Source organism: Canis lupus, chromosome 9, assembly GCF_003254725.2.
Source record: "Canis lupus dingo isolate Sandy chromosome 9, ASM325472v2, whole genome shotgun sequence".
Taxonomy (NCBI): domain Eukaryota; kingdom Metazoa; phylum Chordata; class Mammalia; order Carnivora; family Canidae; genus Canis; species Canis lupus.
Window position 1 is genome coordinate 2,239,387 of NC_064251.1, and position 18,337 is coordinate 2,257,723.

General features: G+C 64.9%; 1 protein-coding gene and 1 pseudogene across 4 annotated transcripts; both read right to left on the reverse strand.

Moving 5' to 3' along the window:
* Positions 1 to 1,195: 1,195 nt before the first annotated feature.
* On the reverse strand, positions 1,196 to 2,470 carry LOC112673016 (dual specificity protein phosphatase 5-like; annotated as a pseudogene).
* A 1,015-nt stretch (positions 2,471 to 3,485) lies between these two features.
* Positions 3,486 to 17,981, reverse strand: GAA (alpha glucosidase). 4 transcript variants are annotated; one of them, XM_049113846.1, is made up of 21 exons: positions 17,798 to 17,892; positions 17,159 to 17,309; positions 14,954 to 15,540; positions 13,863 to 14,008; positions 11,945 to 12,110; positions 11,773 to 11,869; positions 11,165 to 11,284; positions 10,961 to 11,079; positions 10,743 to 10,874; positions 10,306 to 10,416; positions 9,669 to 9,782; positions 9,505 to 9,589; positions 8,964 to 9,081; positions 8,578 to 8,711; positions 7,313 to 7,464; positions 7,028 to 7,176; positions 6,030 to 6,171; positions 5,741 to 5,890; positions 5,221 to 5,385; positions 4,850 to 4,999; positions 3,486 to 4,484 (listed from the first exon to the last, which is right to left on the reverse strand). In XM_049113846.1, exons 2-21 carry the CDS (start codon positions 17,199 to 17,201, stop codon positions 4,425 to 4,427), a joined length of 2,940 nt encoding a protein of 979 aa, XP_048969803.1. In that variant the 5' UTR covers positions 17,202 to 17,309; positions 17,798 to 17,892; the 3' UTR covers positions 3,486 to 4,424. The 4 variants fall into 4 exon arrangements, 3 of the variants coding, with proteins under 3 accessions (XP_048969803.1, XP_025324029.1, XP_048969804.1); XM_025468244.3 differs by lacking the exons at positions 17,159 to 17,309; positions 17,798 to 17,892 and adding an exon at positions 17,926 to 17,981; XM_049113847.1 differs by lacking the exon at positions 17,159 to 17,309 and having other exon boundaries at positions 17,798 to 17,817.
* Between the last annotated feature and the right edge of the window lie 356 nt (positions 17,982 to 18,337).

Genomic DNA, 18,337 nt, shown 5'->3' on the forward strand with positions numbered 1-18,337 from the left:
TTTAGCGCCGCCTGCAGCCTGGGGTGTGATCCTGGAGACCCAGGATCGAGTCCCACGTTGGGCTCCCTGCATGGAGCCTGCTTCTCTCTCTGCCTGTGTCTCTGCCTCTCTTTCGCTCTCTCTGAATGGATAAATAAATAAATAAATAAATAAATAAATCTTAAAAAGAAAAAGAAGTACCACATTACAAAATCTGCTCGTGGCACCACGGCTACCCCGTCAAAGGGGTGATTTTTGGTCTAAGGTCTGAAGAGCTCTTTTCGAATGACACAAGAGATGCTTTGAGGAGGCGGTGGTGAGAAAGGTTCTATATGAATGAGAATCATGCGAAGTCCAAAGTCAGGGAAGAACCCCGAGTGGAAAGGACACCCAGACAGGTCAGCGTCTTGCTACTTCAACCACCTGCCTTCACACGGGACCCAAGAAGGAGTCTCAAAACCATGTGAGGGTTCAAATAAGCATCTCGATCCTGTCCCTCCGCACCCTGGGGGGGTTACTTTCCTGACTGGGTGGTGATCAGTTTGTGCCCTAAAGCAAGAGACAGATGCGGAGACTGCCAAAGTTACAAAAGGAAGGTGGAAATTGTGCTTCCTTCAGAACAACTTGGCTTCCTAACTGCCTTTTCTCCTGGTCTAGCAACCGCTCTCTCCCACGTTGCTGTGGGTATTCATTGCCTTGCGCTTGAAATGAAAAGGCGAGCTTGGAGGTGCAGGACCTGGGCGGTCCTGAGAGGGCAGGGGGTCTGAAGTACAGTAGTCGGCACGCGCTGTGCTCTCATGATGGCTTGGCCTTCCTTCGGTCCCCAAAACCTATCCCCGCTGTACGTGTGAAGTTCGTTTGCAAGCCTGGTGACCACTCCCTGTCCCACTGGGGCAGCGGGCCAGTGAGGTGTTCACTATTGCACAGGTATGAAATGTCCACAGAGTTTAAAAAAAGCAGAATCAGGGGATCCCTGGGTGGCGCAGCGGTTTGGCGCCTGCCTTTGGCCCAGGGCGCGATCCTGGAGACCCGGGATCGAATCCCACGTCGGGCTCCCAGTGCATGGAGCCTGCTTCTCCCTCTGCCTGTGTCTCTGTCTCTCTCTCTGTGACTATCATAAAATAAATAAATAAATAAATAAAAATAAAATAAAAAAAAATTAAAAAAGCAGAATCATAGTTGTTCTTGAGGCTGGGCTGGTTCCCCCATCCCGGTTTTAGCAGGATGTGGCTGTGGCCATGGGGCTCCTGCCGAGCTGGAGACCGTCGAGTGGGTGGACGTGGGTGCCAGCACCGAGGTAGGGAAGGTGCAGTAGGAACCCTGCGCGTCAGGGCTCAGTGTCTGCAAATGGGCGAGGAATGAAGAGCCGGCCGCCTCCCGTTGGCAGGAAGGAGCCGGAGGTGTGGAAGGTAGGATGTCGGACTCCTGCAGGAGCTGGAAGCCAAAGCCCCGGAAGCCAAAGTTGGCCGAGACCACACTCCGCTGCTGCTTGATGTAATCGAGGGCGTCCTTCAGGCGGAACTGCTTGGCCTTCGTGAGGTAAACCATGCAGATGGTGGGCGAGCGGGAGATCCCAGCCTCGCAGTGGACCAGGACCTGCCTCCCTTTTCCCCGACACAGTCAAGTCTAGTGCTTCTTGAAAGCAGGAGCTAATGTCGGCTGTGTGGCTCTTCCACGCGGATCCATTTGTCATGTGGGTGGGTCGTGCAGGACTTGGAAGTCCGCCGTGAGACATTCAGCAGGGCTGTGATGGGCAGGTTGGCGAGGAACTCGCACTTGGGTGCATGGTAGGCACAAGGTAGAGGAACAGAAGGATTTCGATGGGGCCGCCCTGCTCGTAGGCTGGCCTGTAGCTGATGTTGAGCGCTGGTTTCCCACGCTGGCTCACGAGGGCTTTCTCGGTGTCTGCCTTCTCTTGTGAAATGGGTCGTACATCCACACAGCACTCAGGACATTCAGAGTCTCATATCCCCCTTTGAGGAAATAGACCCGCGGGCCAGCGGGCGAGTGGGGAGTGAGCTCGATGCACGTGGTGCTCTCTGCGCGCAGCTTCTGGCACTGGTGGCTGCCCTGGGCAAGCACGACCACGGCCACCCCACCGCTGCCCTCCTGCAGCAGCCACATGTGCCGCCGCGGCACCACCGAGTTGAGGTTGATGTTGAGTGAGCCGTGAACGCTCACGGCGGCAGAGGCCTGGTAGGGCCCGGTAGGGGCGGCAGTCAGGAGCACCACGCAGCATGCTGCCGCCTCCTTACAGAGCATCTTGCACAGCTGGTGCCCGTCGAGCGATGTGACCTTCATGCCGCTGCCCCGTGGTCCCGCGCCACACACCCCATAGGTGCCCATGGCCAGGGTGCCCGCTGGCGAGGCACGGGAGGGCAGCCTGTGAGGCTGCGGCCAGTCCACCGACCACCAGAGCCCAGCACCAGAGCAGCCACTCAACAATTCTTTCCCTCCCTGTGTGCTCGGCAGCCCGCCCGGCCACTCGCCCCCCAGAAGCCCATCGTGAGCTTTTAAAACTCAGTCATGGAAAAATACAAAATAAAAAAAATAAAAATAAAAAATAAAACTCAGTCATGGGGGGATCCCTGGGTGACTCAGCAGTTCAGTGCCTGCCTTTGGCCCAGGGCGCGATCCTGGAGTCCCGGATCGAGTCCCGCGTCGGGCTCCCAGCATGGAGCCTGCTTCTCCCTCTGCCTGTGTCTCTGCCTCTCTCTCTCTCCCTATGTCTATCATGAATAAATAAAATCTTTAAAAAATATAAAATTAAAAAATAAAAGTCATGTCCCCGGCGTTAGTCGGGCAGAGTGATCTGATGGGCTCAACCTGCCATCGCATGGCCAAGAGGAAGAGCAGCCTCTAGAAGCCTCGAACAAAAAAAAAAAAAAAAAAAAAAATAGAAGCCTCGAACAACGTCTGGCTCACAGCGGGCGGGGACAGGCCTCAGAAACCCGTGGAACGGAAGTGAGCAAGGAACCAGATTCTCCCCCAGAGCCCGCGGGAAGGAAGCAGCCCTGCTGCCACCCGATGAGGCTCGTGAGACCCATGCCACCCTTCTGGCCACCAGCGGCATGACGAAGTCAGTCTGTGCTGGCTTTGGCTGCTGAGTTTGTGGTGACTTGTCACAGTAGCAATGGAGAAGCAATGAGATATATAAACAACGTAATATGACTTCCTAAGAGGCCAATAGTCCAGGTTAAAAAGGCCAGAGATTTGTGATAGATCTAAATCCGTGAAAAGATGCTCGGCATTGTTGAGCCGTGGGGACGTGCGCAGGGCACCTCGAGAGCCACTCTAGCCAGAACGGCTGAAGGGGAGCAGACGGCTCCAGGTGGCGGCGAGGGTGCGGAGCACTGCCTGCCACTCACCGCTGGAACGTGGCCCAGTGCAAGCACGTTGGAGAGCAGTTTGGCAGCTTCTAGAACATTAGTCACACCCACCCCACAGCTCCCCCAACGACCTGACCCTGTCACCCTGTGCGTGCCCAAGAGAAATGAAGACCTGTCCATGATTGCTCAACGCAGCTTTATTCAAACTAGTGGGAAATCGAAACCAGCCCTAAGGCCCACTGAGCAAACCGGCACATCCACACGATGGGGCGTGTTCGGCAGTGAAGCGGGGACGCACAGCGTGGGTGCATCTCAGAGGAATCAGGCTGAGTGTTAGCCCCGTGCTGACTGGGATGGGGCGTGGGGGCACACCTCCTACCCCATGCCTCGGACCCCAGGCCCATGGGACGTTCTCTAGTCCCGGAGAGAAGGGTGAGGCGCGCTGGAAGGTGGCGTGGGGGCGTGCTGCCGTCAGAGCTCACGGCACCACTTGCGTGCCCCACCCCGGCGTCCAGGAGCCCGGGGAGGGTGGGGTGGCAGCGTCCCATGGCCCTTGGGCACCTCCAGAAGGACCAGCAGCTTGCTTGCAATGTCCCTTTTATTAAAGATAATTGCACTTAAGATCAAGTGTTTCCTTGTGTCCCGTGAACCCCCCGAGTTCCCGGGCCGGCTCTCATCGGACTTTCATCTGGCCGTCCATGCCGTGAGCTCAGGGTGCAGGTACGACAGCCTCATCCCAAGCACACGTCTGCCGTCACGGACAGGCAGCTGGTGGCGGACGACATCACGCACGTTCCAGTGACGGGCTTCAGAGAGGTAAACCTTCCAGAACAACACTGCACACACCAGGCAACCCCAGGGGCGCTGCCGTCGGGTCTGTGCAGAAAACCTGTCAGGCACGTTGCTGGCCCAGAGCCCCAGAGCCCCAGGTCCCAGGAGGTAGACGCGCACGCAGATCTGGGTATTGGAGGGAGGTCGGCGGCAGGAGACGGCTTGGAGGGGCAAGTGCTCCTGACCCCGAGGCCCCCCCACGTCCTGACCAAGAACGCGCAGGTGCTGAGGCCACGGCGAAGCCCATCTCGCTCCGTAAGGGATCAGTGCCCCACCGGCCCCAGGTTAAGACCAGCTGATGAGAAACTGTTCTCCCATCGTCAGTGACACGGGGATGTCCAGGGTCTGGGAAAAAAAATAAAAATTGACCGGTAAACGCTGGCCATCAGAGGTGAGGCCGGGAGCGCTGGGCACAGGCCCCGGGCTTGGGTGCGTGGTGCGCGGGCGGCCCGGCCCCGGAGGCCTCTGCTCGCTCCTCCCCGGCTGAGCCCGGAGGACCGGCGTTGCCTGCGGGGGCTGCCATTTAAACCTGACTGTCATCAGTGCAGGCGCCGGCAGGGGCAGGGCCCAGGGTGCAAGGGGGCCCGTGGTCCCCTCTATCCCCACCCCTGGACGGCCGGGCCCAGTTGGCCCCAGGGCCCAGCGTCCTCGGCACCTCGCACCCCTCAGCCGCCCCGAGCCCTCCGGCCGTCGGCTCTGTGGGCTCTTGCCTTGGTGTCAGGGTTGTAGGTGAAGGCAACAGGGACGCCGTTGCAGAGGACCTGCCTGGGGCCCGCGGCCACCCCCAGGACGGTCACCTTCCTCAGCTGCAGGCCGGCCCCCTCGCTAGTCACACGTACCAGCTCGTTCACGATGGTGTCCTGGCCGAGTGGAGACAGAACCGGGGTGTCGGCCGGCGGCCCAGGGAGCCCCGCGGGGTGCGGCCTCGTCGGCAGCACACCCCGCGCACACCCTCAGGGCGCCCCAGGTGCCCGGGGACCCAGTCGGGGTGGCTGGCCACAGGCCCTGCTCCCTTCACAAGGCTGAGCTGGGGATGGGGTCTCCACAGCGCCCCCCCACCCCGGGCAGCTCTGGGACTCACGTTCCTGGCCAGGAAGACCACCTCCGTGTAGGCCCCGCGCTCCAGCACCCCGAGGCTCTCCCCGTCGTCCCAGAACAGCTCCCCTCGGGCTTCCCCGTTTGTGCCCAGGGCTGCGACCAGGGCCATGGGCTGCTTTCGGGACTCTGTGGTCGTGAGGCCAGGGCCCTGGAAAAGCAGGTGGCATGTGTCACCGTCTGAGGCCTGGCAGAGGCGTCCCAGATCAGGACAGGAGGGACACCGGGCAGGGACTTCTCTGGCTGCAGAAACCAGGATCCACACGGCAGCCTACAGCCGCCAGGCTTGGGTGCCTGGGATGACCACACTGGCCAAGGCAGACACGCTGGAGGACATGCGAGGCCCCCAGAGGTTTGCAGGCCTCCCCTCCGCTGCTCATCTTCGACCCTCAGACACTGTCCTCTCTGCCCGAGGATTTGGGGGTGGACCCTCTCCTGAAGGGACAGTGTGGGGTCCTGGCAGCCCCAGAGCTGGACAGATAGGTTCGGGGGCTCCGCCCAGGTACCTGCAGGGGGATGATGTGCCCAGCCCGGAGGTGGACGTTGATGGTGTCCAGCGGGGCTGGCAGCGTCACCCACTGCCCCTTGCTGTGGATGGTGGACATGAGCGGAGCTGGAGGTGGGGGCGGGAGGCTGCCGAAGGCCCCTACGGGCACCTGGAGACAGCACGTCACGAAGAGTCGGGGCAGTGCCAAGGCCCTGGGGTGGCCATCTGGCCCATGCCCGCATGGCAAGGGGGAGGGACACCTCTGGTCCCCCACCATCCTCCCCGGTTTTAGGGTCTCCAGGACTCACCGTCTGCAGGTCGTACCATGTGCCAGCGGGGAAGTAGCCAGTCACTTCGACCTTCCCGGCCTCGAGCACGGGGGTGATGAGCAGAGCCTCCCCCCACAGGAGCTGGCGGTCCACGGTCCAGGTGTGGGGGTCTTCAGGGAACCTGCAGACAGGAGGGGCGGGCGTGTGGACCTGGTGACCTCCGAGGGGCCCTCAGGGAAGCCCAAGGAGCCAGAGGCCTCCGGGTCGGACGTGGCGGGTTCCTGCCCTCTCTTCCCGAGGCTCGTCTGCTGGAGGGTGACCCTGGTCTAACTGACCAGCTGCGCCACGTGACGGGGACACTGGCTGCTGCTGGTGCTGCTGGCGTCTGCGCTGATCGATCGGCCTTCCTGATCCCGCGCTGAGGGGAGGCCAGCTGTTCTGTTTGCGTTCAGAGGAGTATTTGTTCCTAAACTCAACCCCCTGCCCTTTGCCTTTTGCTTCTGAGGTTCAGCAAGCCGTCTCCTGGCCGCGCGCTGGGGGACGTCGGCCTGTGTTCCCGCGGAACTTCCTGTAGCTGAATCCTTGATGTCTGAGTACGTAATCTGTCTGGAACTTAGGTTTGCACCTCAGGACGGGATAAAGGGATTTCTGCAAATGGCTGACCAAGTTTTACTACTCGGGGCTCCTCTGATCCCCTGACTGGAGACGGCACTTGGGCGCACGGCGCCTTTGCATGTGTCTGAGTCCTACTTGGGGGATGTCGCTGGGTTTCCGTGTTGGTCCTTCCTCCCCTACGCCAGCCCCGGGATGGCTTCACAGCTTGCTTCCCCAGCTGGGGGCCCGGTCTGTACCCGGGCTCCTTCAGCCGGGTGCCCCGTACCTGGAATGCCCCCAGCCCTGAGCCGCAGTCTCACGGGCGGGAAGGGGGGTCGGCCTGGGGCTCAGCCTCGCCTCCCTCGGCTGCATGGGCTCCTCGGCCTGGGGAACACCCCCTGGGGCAGGACGTGGGCCCTCGCTCCCCGACGCAGGGCACTCACTCGAGGAAGAGGGGCCGGGCCACGGTCTCGCCCCCCACGTGTGCCCGGTGGAAGAGCGTGTAGAGGTGGGGCAGCAGCGAGTAGCGCAGGGCGAGCGCCTTCCTCATGGCTTCCTGCGCCGTCGCGCTGAACCTGTAGGGCTCCTGGGGCTGGAGGGGGGGCGGAGGGGAGCACCGGCTCTGGGGCCGTGAGGTCCCCGCCTCTCCCCGGGACACCCGGCCCGCCCGCGCCCGTGGTGGGACCCCCGGGCCCCAGGGCAGACCGCGCCCCCTGCCCGGCCCCTACCAGGCTGTTGAGGTCGTTGTGGTTCCGCATGAACGGATAGAAGGCCCCCAGCTGGGTCCAGCGCACGCACAGCTCCTCTGACGTGTTGCCCAGGAAGCCACAGACGTCGGCCCCGACCAGCGGCACCCCCAGCAGGTTGAACAGCAGGATTTCTGGGGGGCGGGGGGTCAGGCTGGGGCTCAGGCTCAAGTGGCTGGAGGGTCAGGTGGCCCCAGGTCCCCGAGCCAGTGCCCACCCACCGCTGCTCAGCAGGACCAGGCTGCGCTGGGCCCTCCCTCTCCTCAGGGGCCCCTCGGGGCCTAGGAGCTGATGGCCAGGAGCCCACCCAGCCCAGAGCCATGGGGGCTGGGACCTGCGTGACCTCTGCCACCTAAAGAGCCGTGCGCCGTGCGCCAGGACTACAGCCCAGGAGCCCGAGGGGTGGGCACAGAGCGGGAACCGGCCTCTCCAGCGGCCTCGGAGACTGGCCTGCGGGGGCCTGGGCCCTGCTCTGGGAGGAGACAGCTGCTCCCCCAAGAGCTTGCCTGGCGGGGCTTCCCCGTGCCCCCGGGTCTGCAGATGTGCCCCACACAGCAGCAGCCCCACTGCTACCAGGAAGCCTCCCGCTGGGGCTTTGCCGTGTGGTGACCCTGGGAGGTGACCCCGGCCCCTTCCCAGAGCTCCCAAGCCGTCGCTGTGCCTGGCGCGCAGCAGCATCAGGGCTCTGGAGCATAATCAGGTGGGGTGGACGGCGCCTGCGGGCTGGGCTCAGCATGTGGTCGCCAGGGGGACAGGATGAGAGGAGAGGCCAGAACCTGACTGCTCTGTAGGCAGCGGCCGGGGTGAACTGGAGATGGGAATGTTGGGAAACTCCATTACTGCCCGCCAGAGCAGGAGAGCACCATAAGTGAGCCGACCCACACAGGTGCACAGACATATAGATGAGCCAACCCGGACAGGTGCACAGGTGCACCGGTGAGCCAGCCCACACAGGTGAGCTGAATCACACAGGTGAGCCAACCCACACAAGTGAGCTGACCCACACAGGTGAGCTGACCTGCACACCTGCACAGGTGCATGGGTGCACAGGTGAGCCGACCCACACAGGTGAGCCGACCCACACAGGTGCATGGTGCACAGGTGAGCCAACCTGCACAGGTGCATGGGTGCACAAGACCTGCCGGCCTCCCACCCAGTGAGTCAGCAGCATCTCGCTGAGCTGAGCCTGGCACTGGGTTCTGGGCCCATGCTCCCCTCCAAGCAGCCGCCCTGGTAGGTGCTCTCACCTGGTACAGAGTACGAGAGCTGCTCCCAGCTGCTCCACACGTCCCCTGTCCAGTGGCCGGCATACTGGCCGTGGCCAGCGAAGGTTGAGCGGGAGATCACAAAGGGGCGCGTCCCCCGAGCCTTCACGAGGGCCCTGGGCAGAGCAGGGGGGGGCAGAGCGATGCAGGGCGGGGCTGCCCGGGAGCCCGAGTGGCCCAGCGCCTCACCTGGCGGTGCAGCGGGGAGCCGGGAGCCAAGGCTGGGAGGAGGGAGGGAGGTGGGGCTCCGCCAGAACCATCAGGCTGCCCCAGGGAGGACAGGTGCCCCTTCAGGCTCCCTTGGGGTGTCTGTGCGGTCACCACCGGCTCCCCCTCTGGGGCACGGAGCAGCCCTGAGAGCCCCTCACCTGTGGGAGGCGATGGCTTCCGTCAGGCCATACAGGTTGTGCAGGTTGTAGTGCGTGGAGAGCAGCTGGCGGCTGGAGGCACAGATGGTGGCTGCCCGCAGGGTCCCGCCAACCACCCCTGGAAGAGGGGGAGGCTGGCCGGCTGGTGTCCCCCACGCCCCCAGAGCCCCCCTGGAACGTGGGGTGTCCACTTTTCCAGGGACAGGGACAAGGTGGATGCTGCATCTGCCCTTGCCGACCGCCGACTTCACCAACACCTGCTCCTGACCCATTTCAAGTCTCCCCGTCCCTGTCCCTGACCTCGAAACACCTTCCCTCTGAAGGGCCACGCCCAGCGGCAGGTGCCCGGTCTGCGTCGCCCGGCTGACGTCTCCCCAACCTGACCTTCCTCCTGGGGTTGCCCTCCCCTTTCCCGGGGGGCTGTGCCCAACAGCTCCTCACAGAGGATGCCTTCTCATCTCCCAGGCCAGAGAAGGAAAACCCCTGATCCGAGCCTTCAGTCCTCAGGCAGCTGGTAGTGCGGGCAGGCGGGAGAGCTCACCGGGCACGTAGGGCGGGTTCTCCAGGTCATTGTCGGGGCAGCCATACACCGAGCCCCTCACGAAGTTGGATGGCTCGTTCATGTCCTGCGAGAGAGGCCCTGGTGGTGGGCGGCCTGCCCGGGGCGGAGGCTGGGGCCCGATCCACAGCCCACGGGACACTCACAATCCACATGCCGTCGAAGGGCACCTGGGCATGGAACTCAGACACCATGTCCTGCCACCAGTCCAGGGCCGTGGGGCTGGTGAAGTCGGGGAAGACAGTGAACCCGGGCCACACCTGGAGGAAAGGCCAGAGGGAAGACCAGGCCCCCCAGAGCCACGGCCTCGCTCGTCTGCCTGGGGGTAGAAGGGCTGTGGAGGTGGTAGGGGCCGCGGGGGCTCAGCTGAGGCCTCGCTTTCGGACACAGGCCCCAGAACCAGGTCTCACACACCTACACCCCCGGCAACCTCCCCGCCCCTGGCTGGGACCCCCTGCCCCTTGGTTGTGGGCACACCCTGGACGGGAAGTTGGGGACTCTGCTGGGTGCCCCCTGGGAGAGTCTGGGAACCCCACCTCGGGAACCTGGGGGACAACAAGACCCTCACCCAGAGCCCCCCCCACCCCATGGAAGGATTTGCAGTGGCATCCATGTCAGGAGCCCCCGTCACCTCCAGCTGTGACCCCCACACACACTGTCCCACGGACAGGTGAGGATTTCCTGAATGCCGTCCCCTTCCTGAGGAGTGTCCTGTGCCCTGCCCTACCTGCCCCGGCTGGGGACACCTGCTTTCTCACCCCAGGCCCCCAGAAACCCCCCTACCTTCCCAATCAGCGGCTGCCCCGTCTCATTGGTGATGAAAACCTTTCTCCGCAGACCCTCGTCATAGGGTCGGTAGCTGCCAGGGGGGCTGGAGCTGCTGATGGCCGGGTCCTGAGGGAGGACAAGCAAATGCCCCAAAGCCCTGCCCTGAGCCCTGCCCTCCTTCCCGGGATGGGGAACCGGCTGAGGCCCCCCTGGCTCCGGCTGCCCGGCCCCTCCAGCACTGGGGGATGGCAGCGGAGGGCAGCCCCCCTGCTTTAAGCCGTCCACGTGACCTACAACCGAGTGGATCCTGAGCGATGCGCGTTTCCAGGGACCCTTGGGCTGGACATCACTGGACGGCAGGGCCCCGTCCGTAAGTCTGATATCCCCTCACCGGCAGGGACCCCCGGGAACCAGCCGGTGAGTTCAGCGGGCCTGAGACGGGGGGCACTCACCACGATCATCACGTACCGCCGGCCGCCCCGGTGGAGCTCCTGCACCATGGCCGGGAAGTCCCTGAAGCCGTCTTTGTTGAAAGTAAAGTCCCTCCTGGCGTCCATGTAATCCAGGTCGTTCCACTGCGTGTCCTGCAGCCACGGCACAGGGACCCCTGCAGCCGGCCTGGGGGGCGCGTCCCCCCACCCCCCGCCCCGCAGGCCCTCCCAGCACTCACCAGGGGGAAGTGGGCCCGGGTCATGTTCTCTACCACCTGGCGGGTGATGGCTGTGGACGAGTATCCCCAGCGGCACAGGTGGAAGCCCAGGCCCCAGTAGGGTGGCATGAACGGGGAGCCTGCAGCCGAGCACACTGCGTGAGCAGGGGGGCAGCACGGGGCCGCGGAGCAGACGGGGCGGCGCAGGCCGGGGAGCAGGCCTACCCACGACTTCCAGGTACTGCTGTACCACGCTCTTGGGCTCCGGGCCCAGGAAGACGTACACGTCCAGGATCCCGCCTGTCGACCTCCAGCTGAGGGCCGGGCTCGGCTGCAGGACCACGTCTGCGGGGAGCAGCCCTGGGCTCAGAACAGATCCCCGCGTGTCCCCCCGGCCCCTCGGCGTCCTGAACAAGAGCCACGTCCCACCCAGGGAGGCCAGCAGCAGGCTGCTCAGGCCTGGGGACAGTCACCCTGACTCCCCGAAGAGCCTGGAGAAGAACAGGAGAAGGCTAAGCAGCCAGACCCCAGGACGTCCCCCCGCCCCCCGGCTCTGCTCAGAGTGGGCCCCCAGAGTGTCCCTCAAGGGCACTGCCCACTGGACTCATTTCTTGGGAGGGTAACAAGGCCCGACGCCCTGCCCACGGCCCCAGGCCCCTACCGCCAACCTGTGGGGACAGGTGTGCAGAGCCCCACGCTCCCCCATGGAGGGGGATGTGGCCACAGCCGGGGAAGGCCCTGGCCTGGGGGCTCCGGGGAACTGGCTGCGGGACACGGCGGCGGGGGGGTGGGGGGGACAGGCTGCTGTTAGGGGTGGCGGCCCCCCTGCTTACCCATGGCATTGCTGTTCAGCAGGAAGACCCCATGAGCTGACCCGCCATCCTCCAGCGCCAGGTAGAAAGGGTGGGACCCGTACAGGTTCACGTTGGGCTGGGCACGTGGACACGGCACATTAGCGTCCCCACCCCACGGCGCCCCCACTCCCCTCCGTGCTGCCCCCTTTACCGAGGGGGCGATGTCCCGGTTCCAGAGGGTGACCCTGGTCCAGTTGGTGCTGAGCATCAGGGAGCCGAGATGCTCGGCAAGGCCAGCGATGTACTGGGACGGCAGGGAGGTGGACAGCTGCAGAAACTGGTCGGCGAAGAACAGGGGGGCCACCGTCGTGTTCAGCCTGCAGGAAGAGCCCAGGCGGCCTTGCATCGGCGGTGGTGGCCCGATGACCCCCAGAGGGACCCTCCCAGAGAGACCCCTGGGCTGGCACCCCGAGGAGGGCCAGGGTGGCCCGGCACCTCCCTGACACACTGGCCCTGGGGCAGGAGTGGGCACTGGAGGCCCGGCGACCCCCAGGACCAGAGCCAGGGGTGGAGCACTCCCAGAGCACTACCCGGCTATGCCCATGATGCGCCGGGTGGGCATCCACGGGGGAACTGCCCCATGCGCCGTGGCCGCAAGCAGGCGCTGTGCTTTTCAGTCCTAGGAGCTGTGCCCTCAAGCTCCTCCCAAGGGCCAGGCTGCTCCCAGACCACGGCCCCGTCCTGCACCAGAGCCCGTAGAGCTGTCCCCCCAGGGGTGGCCAAGGCCCCGTGAGGCTGCCCAGGGTGAGGGCACGGCAGGAGCCACAGATGGGGCACGAAATACCGATTAATGCTGATTTCACGGGAGGCCCGTCATGGCACCCTGCCTGCCCCCAGGCAGGACGTATCTGTGCGTGCGTCTGTGTTTTCAGGACCACAATCTGATTACAGGCTTCAGAAAATCTCTCTCTGATCTCTGCTCAAAGGTCAGCCTCCTCCAGAGGCCTTCGTAGCCCCCCTCCAGAGCCAGCCCTGCCCTCTGCATCCGCTCTGCTCGTTTCCAGAACTTTCTTAGCACTGGACTTGGCCTCGCTCACTGCCTCTCCCCAGTGTGTCAGCCCTGGGGGCGGCTCGACATGGCTCAGCCAGGAATGGGCACAAGAGAAAGATCCGCATCCCAGGAGGTGACTTCTCTGAAGACCAAGGCTGGTCCGAGGTCATCTCCGAACCCGTAATGCAGCCCTGTGATGAGCAGGAGCCTGGCCAGTTCGGGGCATGCGTGGACGTGGGGCCGTGCGGGCCAAGCGCACAGGGAACGTCCCGTGCAAGCGTGCTTGTCCCCGCCGACAGCCGGGCAGGGGACGCTCTGGGAGGGGACGAGCCGGGCGCTGGGAGTCAGCGGCCACCACCTGGGAGTAGTCCAGGAGCGGCTTCCAAGATGCTTTGGTGCCTCCAGTCCCCGAGGCGTGGTACGGGCGGTGGGGGTGACGCGTCCCCTGGAGGCGAGGGCGCGACGGGCCGGTGCCCTCCCTCCCTCCTGACCCTCCCGAGACCCCGTGGGCAACCGCTGCAGCCCAGAACCGCTGGAGGAGCTGGAGGTCCAGCAGCGAGCTTCCGGGGGAGCGGGAAGACTCCCCGGGGCACAGATGGCAGCAACGATTCGGGCAAACCTAAGGTCTCAGGGGGATGCAAGCCCCAGGGGGATGCAAAACAGACAGTGGCCAACAGTGTGGATGCGGGGCCCTGGCTCAAGCTGCCTCAGTCTCCCCGTCTGTGCGGTGGGGACGGTCACCGCATACTCCTGAGATGCTGGGGTGCGTGGCCTTAACAGGATGCCTGAGGTGCCTTAGTGACACGCGGGACTTCATAAATAAGGTTAAGCGATGAGGGGATGTGGCCGGGGTGGCGGCGCCACTTCCCACCCGACTGTGGCTTCTCGGGCCCGGCACTGGTGACACGGGGGCTGGCTTGCTCTGCGCAGCGGGGCCGTTGCCAAACGTCCCCCCGCCCCCCAAGGATGCCACCCCAGCCGGCACTCCTCGGGGGTCGTCGGGGGACCTGAGGGAGGCTCCCGGCAGGGGGGTGGTGAGGAGGCCTGCGGGGGGCAGGGGGGGAGCACCAGCACTCACAGCACCCGGCCGTCCAGCTTCCGGCGCACGACCACCCCGAAGGGCTCCTCCTGGAACTCCACGCTGTAGAGTGTGGCCAAGGCGCGGCCGTGGGCCCGCGGGGTCTCCAGGGGCACCTCATAGCGCCTGTTGGTGGGATCTTTGATCTGGAAGTCAGACGGGGGAGCCGTGAGGCCCTCACCCTCCTGGGCGCAGGACCCCACGCAAACCCCAACGGGGCCCGCCCGGCATGTGGGCCCGGGCACTTTGGTCAGCGGAGGCTCCGTGGCCTCAGGTGCAGAGCCGGGGAGCACCCCGTGTGGCTAGCCAGGTGGGACACGGAACACCCAGGTGCTCTGAATTCCAGAGAAACAGCTCTTTTCAGGCCATCTCCAATATCGCATGAGACACATGCTAAGAAAATAAACTTGTTCCTTGGTTTCCTGGAATTCCCATTTACTGGCATCCTGAATTTTTATTTGCTAAATCTGGCAACGCTGTTCCCCCCAGCAGGACCGTCACAGGGTGGCCAAGAGGTCACAGCACGCAGCTCAGCTGTGCCTGCCTCGCAGTAATCACTCCCTAAACACAGGCCTGGCCGTTACACATAAATTACTTCGTTAAAATTATTATGAGTCGTGTGCTTTGGGCTCTCTCGGCTCGGCCTCCGCACACCCAGTCCTCGGATTTCTCCTGGGCACCTGCTACGTGCCAGACGCTGTCCCAGGGGCTGGGGATCCGCAAGGAATAAATCGGACGAGAGGTCCCGGCCTCACGGGCGGACGATCATCAGACTGCACTGCCCGCCGCCCAGAACGCTCCCCCTTCCTTCCTCCACCTCTCCGCCCGCTGACTCCTGTCCTGTAGGACTGCAGGTGGGATGTCACTTCCTGGGGGAGACCTAACCTCCCTCCGTGGTGCCCTGCCCTCTAGAGCATGTTCTAGAACCTTCTAACCAGGTTAGAAGTGACCACGGCTCCCTGAGCGTAGAGCTGTTGCGCTCACTCCGGGGCTCCCAGTGAAGGCACAAAACCCATCTGCACACTAAACCCACACCCCGTAGATTCCATCTTCGTCCACTGCCCGCCCCCATTTTCTCGGCCCCTGCCCACCGTGAAGTGGAGCCGGCTCTCCGTCTCCAGCAGCACGTCCAACCGTAAGGCCAGAATGTCCTTGGGGAAGAAGGTTGGGGTGCTACGGGTCAGAGCGGCCGTGTAGCCCGTCTCCGTGGTGGTCAGGTTCTCCAGCTTGTAACTCGGGTAGCTGGGTGGGAAGAAGCACCAGGGCTGTCCCATCCGGGGGTGCTGGGGCCAGGGCGTCGCGGGCCTGTAGCAGCAGCCCCGCGCCTCACACTGCTGCTGGGTGATGGCCTTGTCCGGGGCACAGTCGAAACGGCTGTTGGGGGGCACATCACACTGTGTGGGTGCCGCTCGGGGCCTGCCGGGGTGCCCTGGGCTGGGCTGGGGGCCTGGGTTACGGGCTCCTTGCTGGTGAGCATGATAAAGCTGCTCGGGCCCTTGGGAGAAGCGCCGTTGCTCTTGGGGAGCCACCAAGGAGTCACGGAGCAGGACGTGGCCCAGGAAGGCAGCGGTGGCCAGGCAGACGAGGGTGCAGACCCCCAGCAGGGGCCGGGAGCTGGGAGGCCACCTCGCGTCCATGGTCGGTGGCACCTGCGGGCCGCGGGCTGGGTCCTGGAGGCCTGCCGAGAGAAGAGCAGGGCTCAGCAAGGAAGGCGGGATGGGGTGGCCGGGGGCCCTCGGGGACTCTCACAGCAGTTTCCAGATGTGGACCCGTGGCTGGCCCGGCGGCACACAGCGGGAGGTGTGCCCAGAGAGCGGGACAGGTGAGGACAGACAGGCTCGGGGCGCCGTTTAGGAAGACGGCAGGGAAGGCAAGAGGGAAAGCAGAGAAAGCCCCGAAGCAGGAGTTGCAAAATACCCTGTACGGTGAGTGCTCACGAATGGAATGCACTTAAAATGAGCCTATGATAACTGAATGACACGGAGAGACGTGCGTGGAAGCCCGACGGGTATAATGAGCGAGTGACAACACGCCAAGAGAGTGAGCCCCGCTCTGCAGAGACGGGTGGAAGGGCCCCTGGGGGACCCACTGCTGTCCCTCCTCTCCTTCGGGCCCTCTTCTGCTGACCTGTGGCTACAGCCTGGTAGGAAGACTCGGGCTGGCTATGGGGCGAGGGGGGCCGCAGGGGCGGGACGGCCCGGGACCTGGCAGGTGGAAGCCCCTCCCCGGCCCTGCGGTTAGGTGTGGAGCACCTGGCCTGGCTCCCCTGGAGGGAAGCCTGTTCTCCTCGGTGCTTCTCTGTATATTCTAAATATTTTCTGATGAAAGCTGCTGGGAGCAAGATCCCAACAAGACTGAACGTGCAAGGATTTAATTAGGGGAGTCCTTTCTCTCGAGAGAAAACGGGGAGGTTGCCAGGGAAGGCGGGGGGAGCTGTCACACCCCCGGCAACTCTGAGCACAGGGGAGTCAGGTGCCGGTGGACAGCCCTGTAGCTAACTAAGGAAGGTTCCCTGAGGCCATGGGGTCCACAGCGGAGCGGGGGGGGAACCTGAACCAAAGCTGGCGCTCGCGGGTCCAGGTCTCCCAGAGGTGGCTGGCCCTGGTGTTGTGGGAGCCGGAGCCGATGCATGCAAGCTCCGCGCAGTGGGAGGCCTGCAGGACGCTCGCACCCTCATGCCACCAAGACGCACACAAGGACTGGGGAAACGCCACACCCTAGCACGAGGGCCCGAGGGAGTCAGAGCCGGTCACACACACAAACCGGACCCCTGGGACGTTCTGGCCACGGCGGGCACGAGTGGATCATTCACAGCTGGAGCAGACAGGTGGGGTCTTCCCTCACACCAACCAACTGCCCCAATCTCCAGGCACCAGCTGGGCGTCCCACGACTCACTCCAACCCCGACACAGTTCCTGCAGTCGGAACAGACCCCACAGCGGGGGCCTCAGCCCCGCGGGTGCAGACCCCAGTCACGGGCCCCACATTGCCACTCACACTCCTGACCAAATAACTGGCTCTAGGTTCGAGGGCTCGCCCCCTGCCCCCCACCCCCCGCCCCCCCTCCAACTGGGTAACCGGCTGCAACATCTCACAGCACACTCAGGAAAGGGCTTTACCTACTGTTACCCATTTATTGTACAGGATCCCGCTCAGGAGCTGCCGGAGGACGTGGGGTTGCAGGGGGACACGGAGCCTCCACGCCCTCCCCAGGGGGGCCTCCCTCCCTCCCGCTCTAAAAAAGGGTTCACCAGCTCACAGGCTCTCAGAACCTCAACTGGTGCTGGTTCCGTTACCCGAGCACAGCTGATTAATCATCGGTCGTTGGTGATGCCCCATCAGCAGCTCCTCTGCGCTCCCCGGAGGTTAGGGGGACAGGTGGGGAGGCCCACAGTTCCTAGCCTGGGTTCCTGCCTCCGCTTCAGGGGACCAGGCCCCGCCCTGAGCCTGTGCACAGGCCCAGCCACCACTTTATTAGCGAATGAAAGACCCCGCGACTGCCAAGGCTGGGGGGTCTCAGGAGCCCAGGGCGGGGGCCTGGGACGAGGACTCAGTGCGGTCTGGCTGCACCTGCCCCACCTGGACACGCACACCTGTGATCGTGAGGAGGCAGGCAGCAGGTGGGCGGTGCCCGGCCTCCCCTCGGAGCCCAGCAGCGCGGGGGTGGGGGGTGGGGGGGCCACAGGACAGCGCCCCGCCCCCCCCCCGCGGCTCCACCCTGCAGAGGGCGAGAGCTGTGCACAAATGGGGAAAAGCCCAAGGTCGGGAGGTCGAGCGGCGCTGCAGGCCGGGAGGCCCCGGGACTCCGCCGTCGGGGAGGCGGCTCCTGACCCCTGGGTCACCCCGCACCCCCGCCGGGATGTGCCTCAGTTTCCCCCCCAGCCCCGGGGCGCGGAGGTGACCGTGGGGTCCCCGGGGGCCCGCCGCCCGCGGACCCGGCACGACGCGCTCGGCTTCTCCACCAGCAAAGTCGCAGAGAATCGGCCGCGTCCAACGGCTGCTGCGGCCGCGACCGCCCCGCCCCGCCCCGCGCCGGGACCCCCGAGGCCCCGGGACCGCTCACCTCCGCGCACGCGCGCCCGGCCCGGGCCCCGCTCCCCTCTGCGCACGCGCGCCCGGCCCGTCTCCCTCTCCGCGCCCCCCCGCCCCCCCGCCCCCCCGCCCCCCCGCCCAACCCCGCTAGACTCCGCGCATGCGCGCCCGGCCCGGCTCCTTCCCCGACGACCCCCACCGCCGCCAGCCTCCGCGCACGCGCCCCGGCCCCGGCCACGCTGACGGGCACGCGCCGGAGGGGGCGGGGCGGGCCGCGTGACAGGCCGCGTGACAGGCCGCCCGCGCAGGCGCCCTGGGGTGGGAGGGAGCGCTCCTCGGGCCGCGCGCGCCCCCTGCTGGCGGGTCGGAGCGCAGGAGGGGGGCTGTGCACCTGCCGGAAGCACCTGCGCGGCGGGGCGGGGCGGGCGGGGCCTGGTGCTGAC

Bases quoted from the DNA above. Each gene is read 5' to 3' on its own strand.
- GAA (XM_049113846.1), bottom strand. From the start codon at position 17,201: ATGGGGCATCACCAACGACCGATGATTAATCAGCTGTGCTCGG. The intron at 7,177-7,312 runs GTAGGGGCCGGG...CCCCCCCTCCAG, and splicing joins ACAACGACCTCAACAGCCTG to CCCCAGGAGCCCTACAGGTT. The intron at 4,485-4,849 runs GCAAGAGCCCAC...TTTTTTTCCCAG, and splicing joins CCTACAACCCTGACACCAAG to ACCCTGGACATCCCCGTGTC.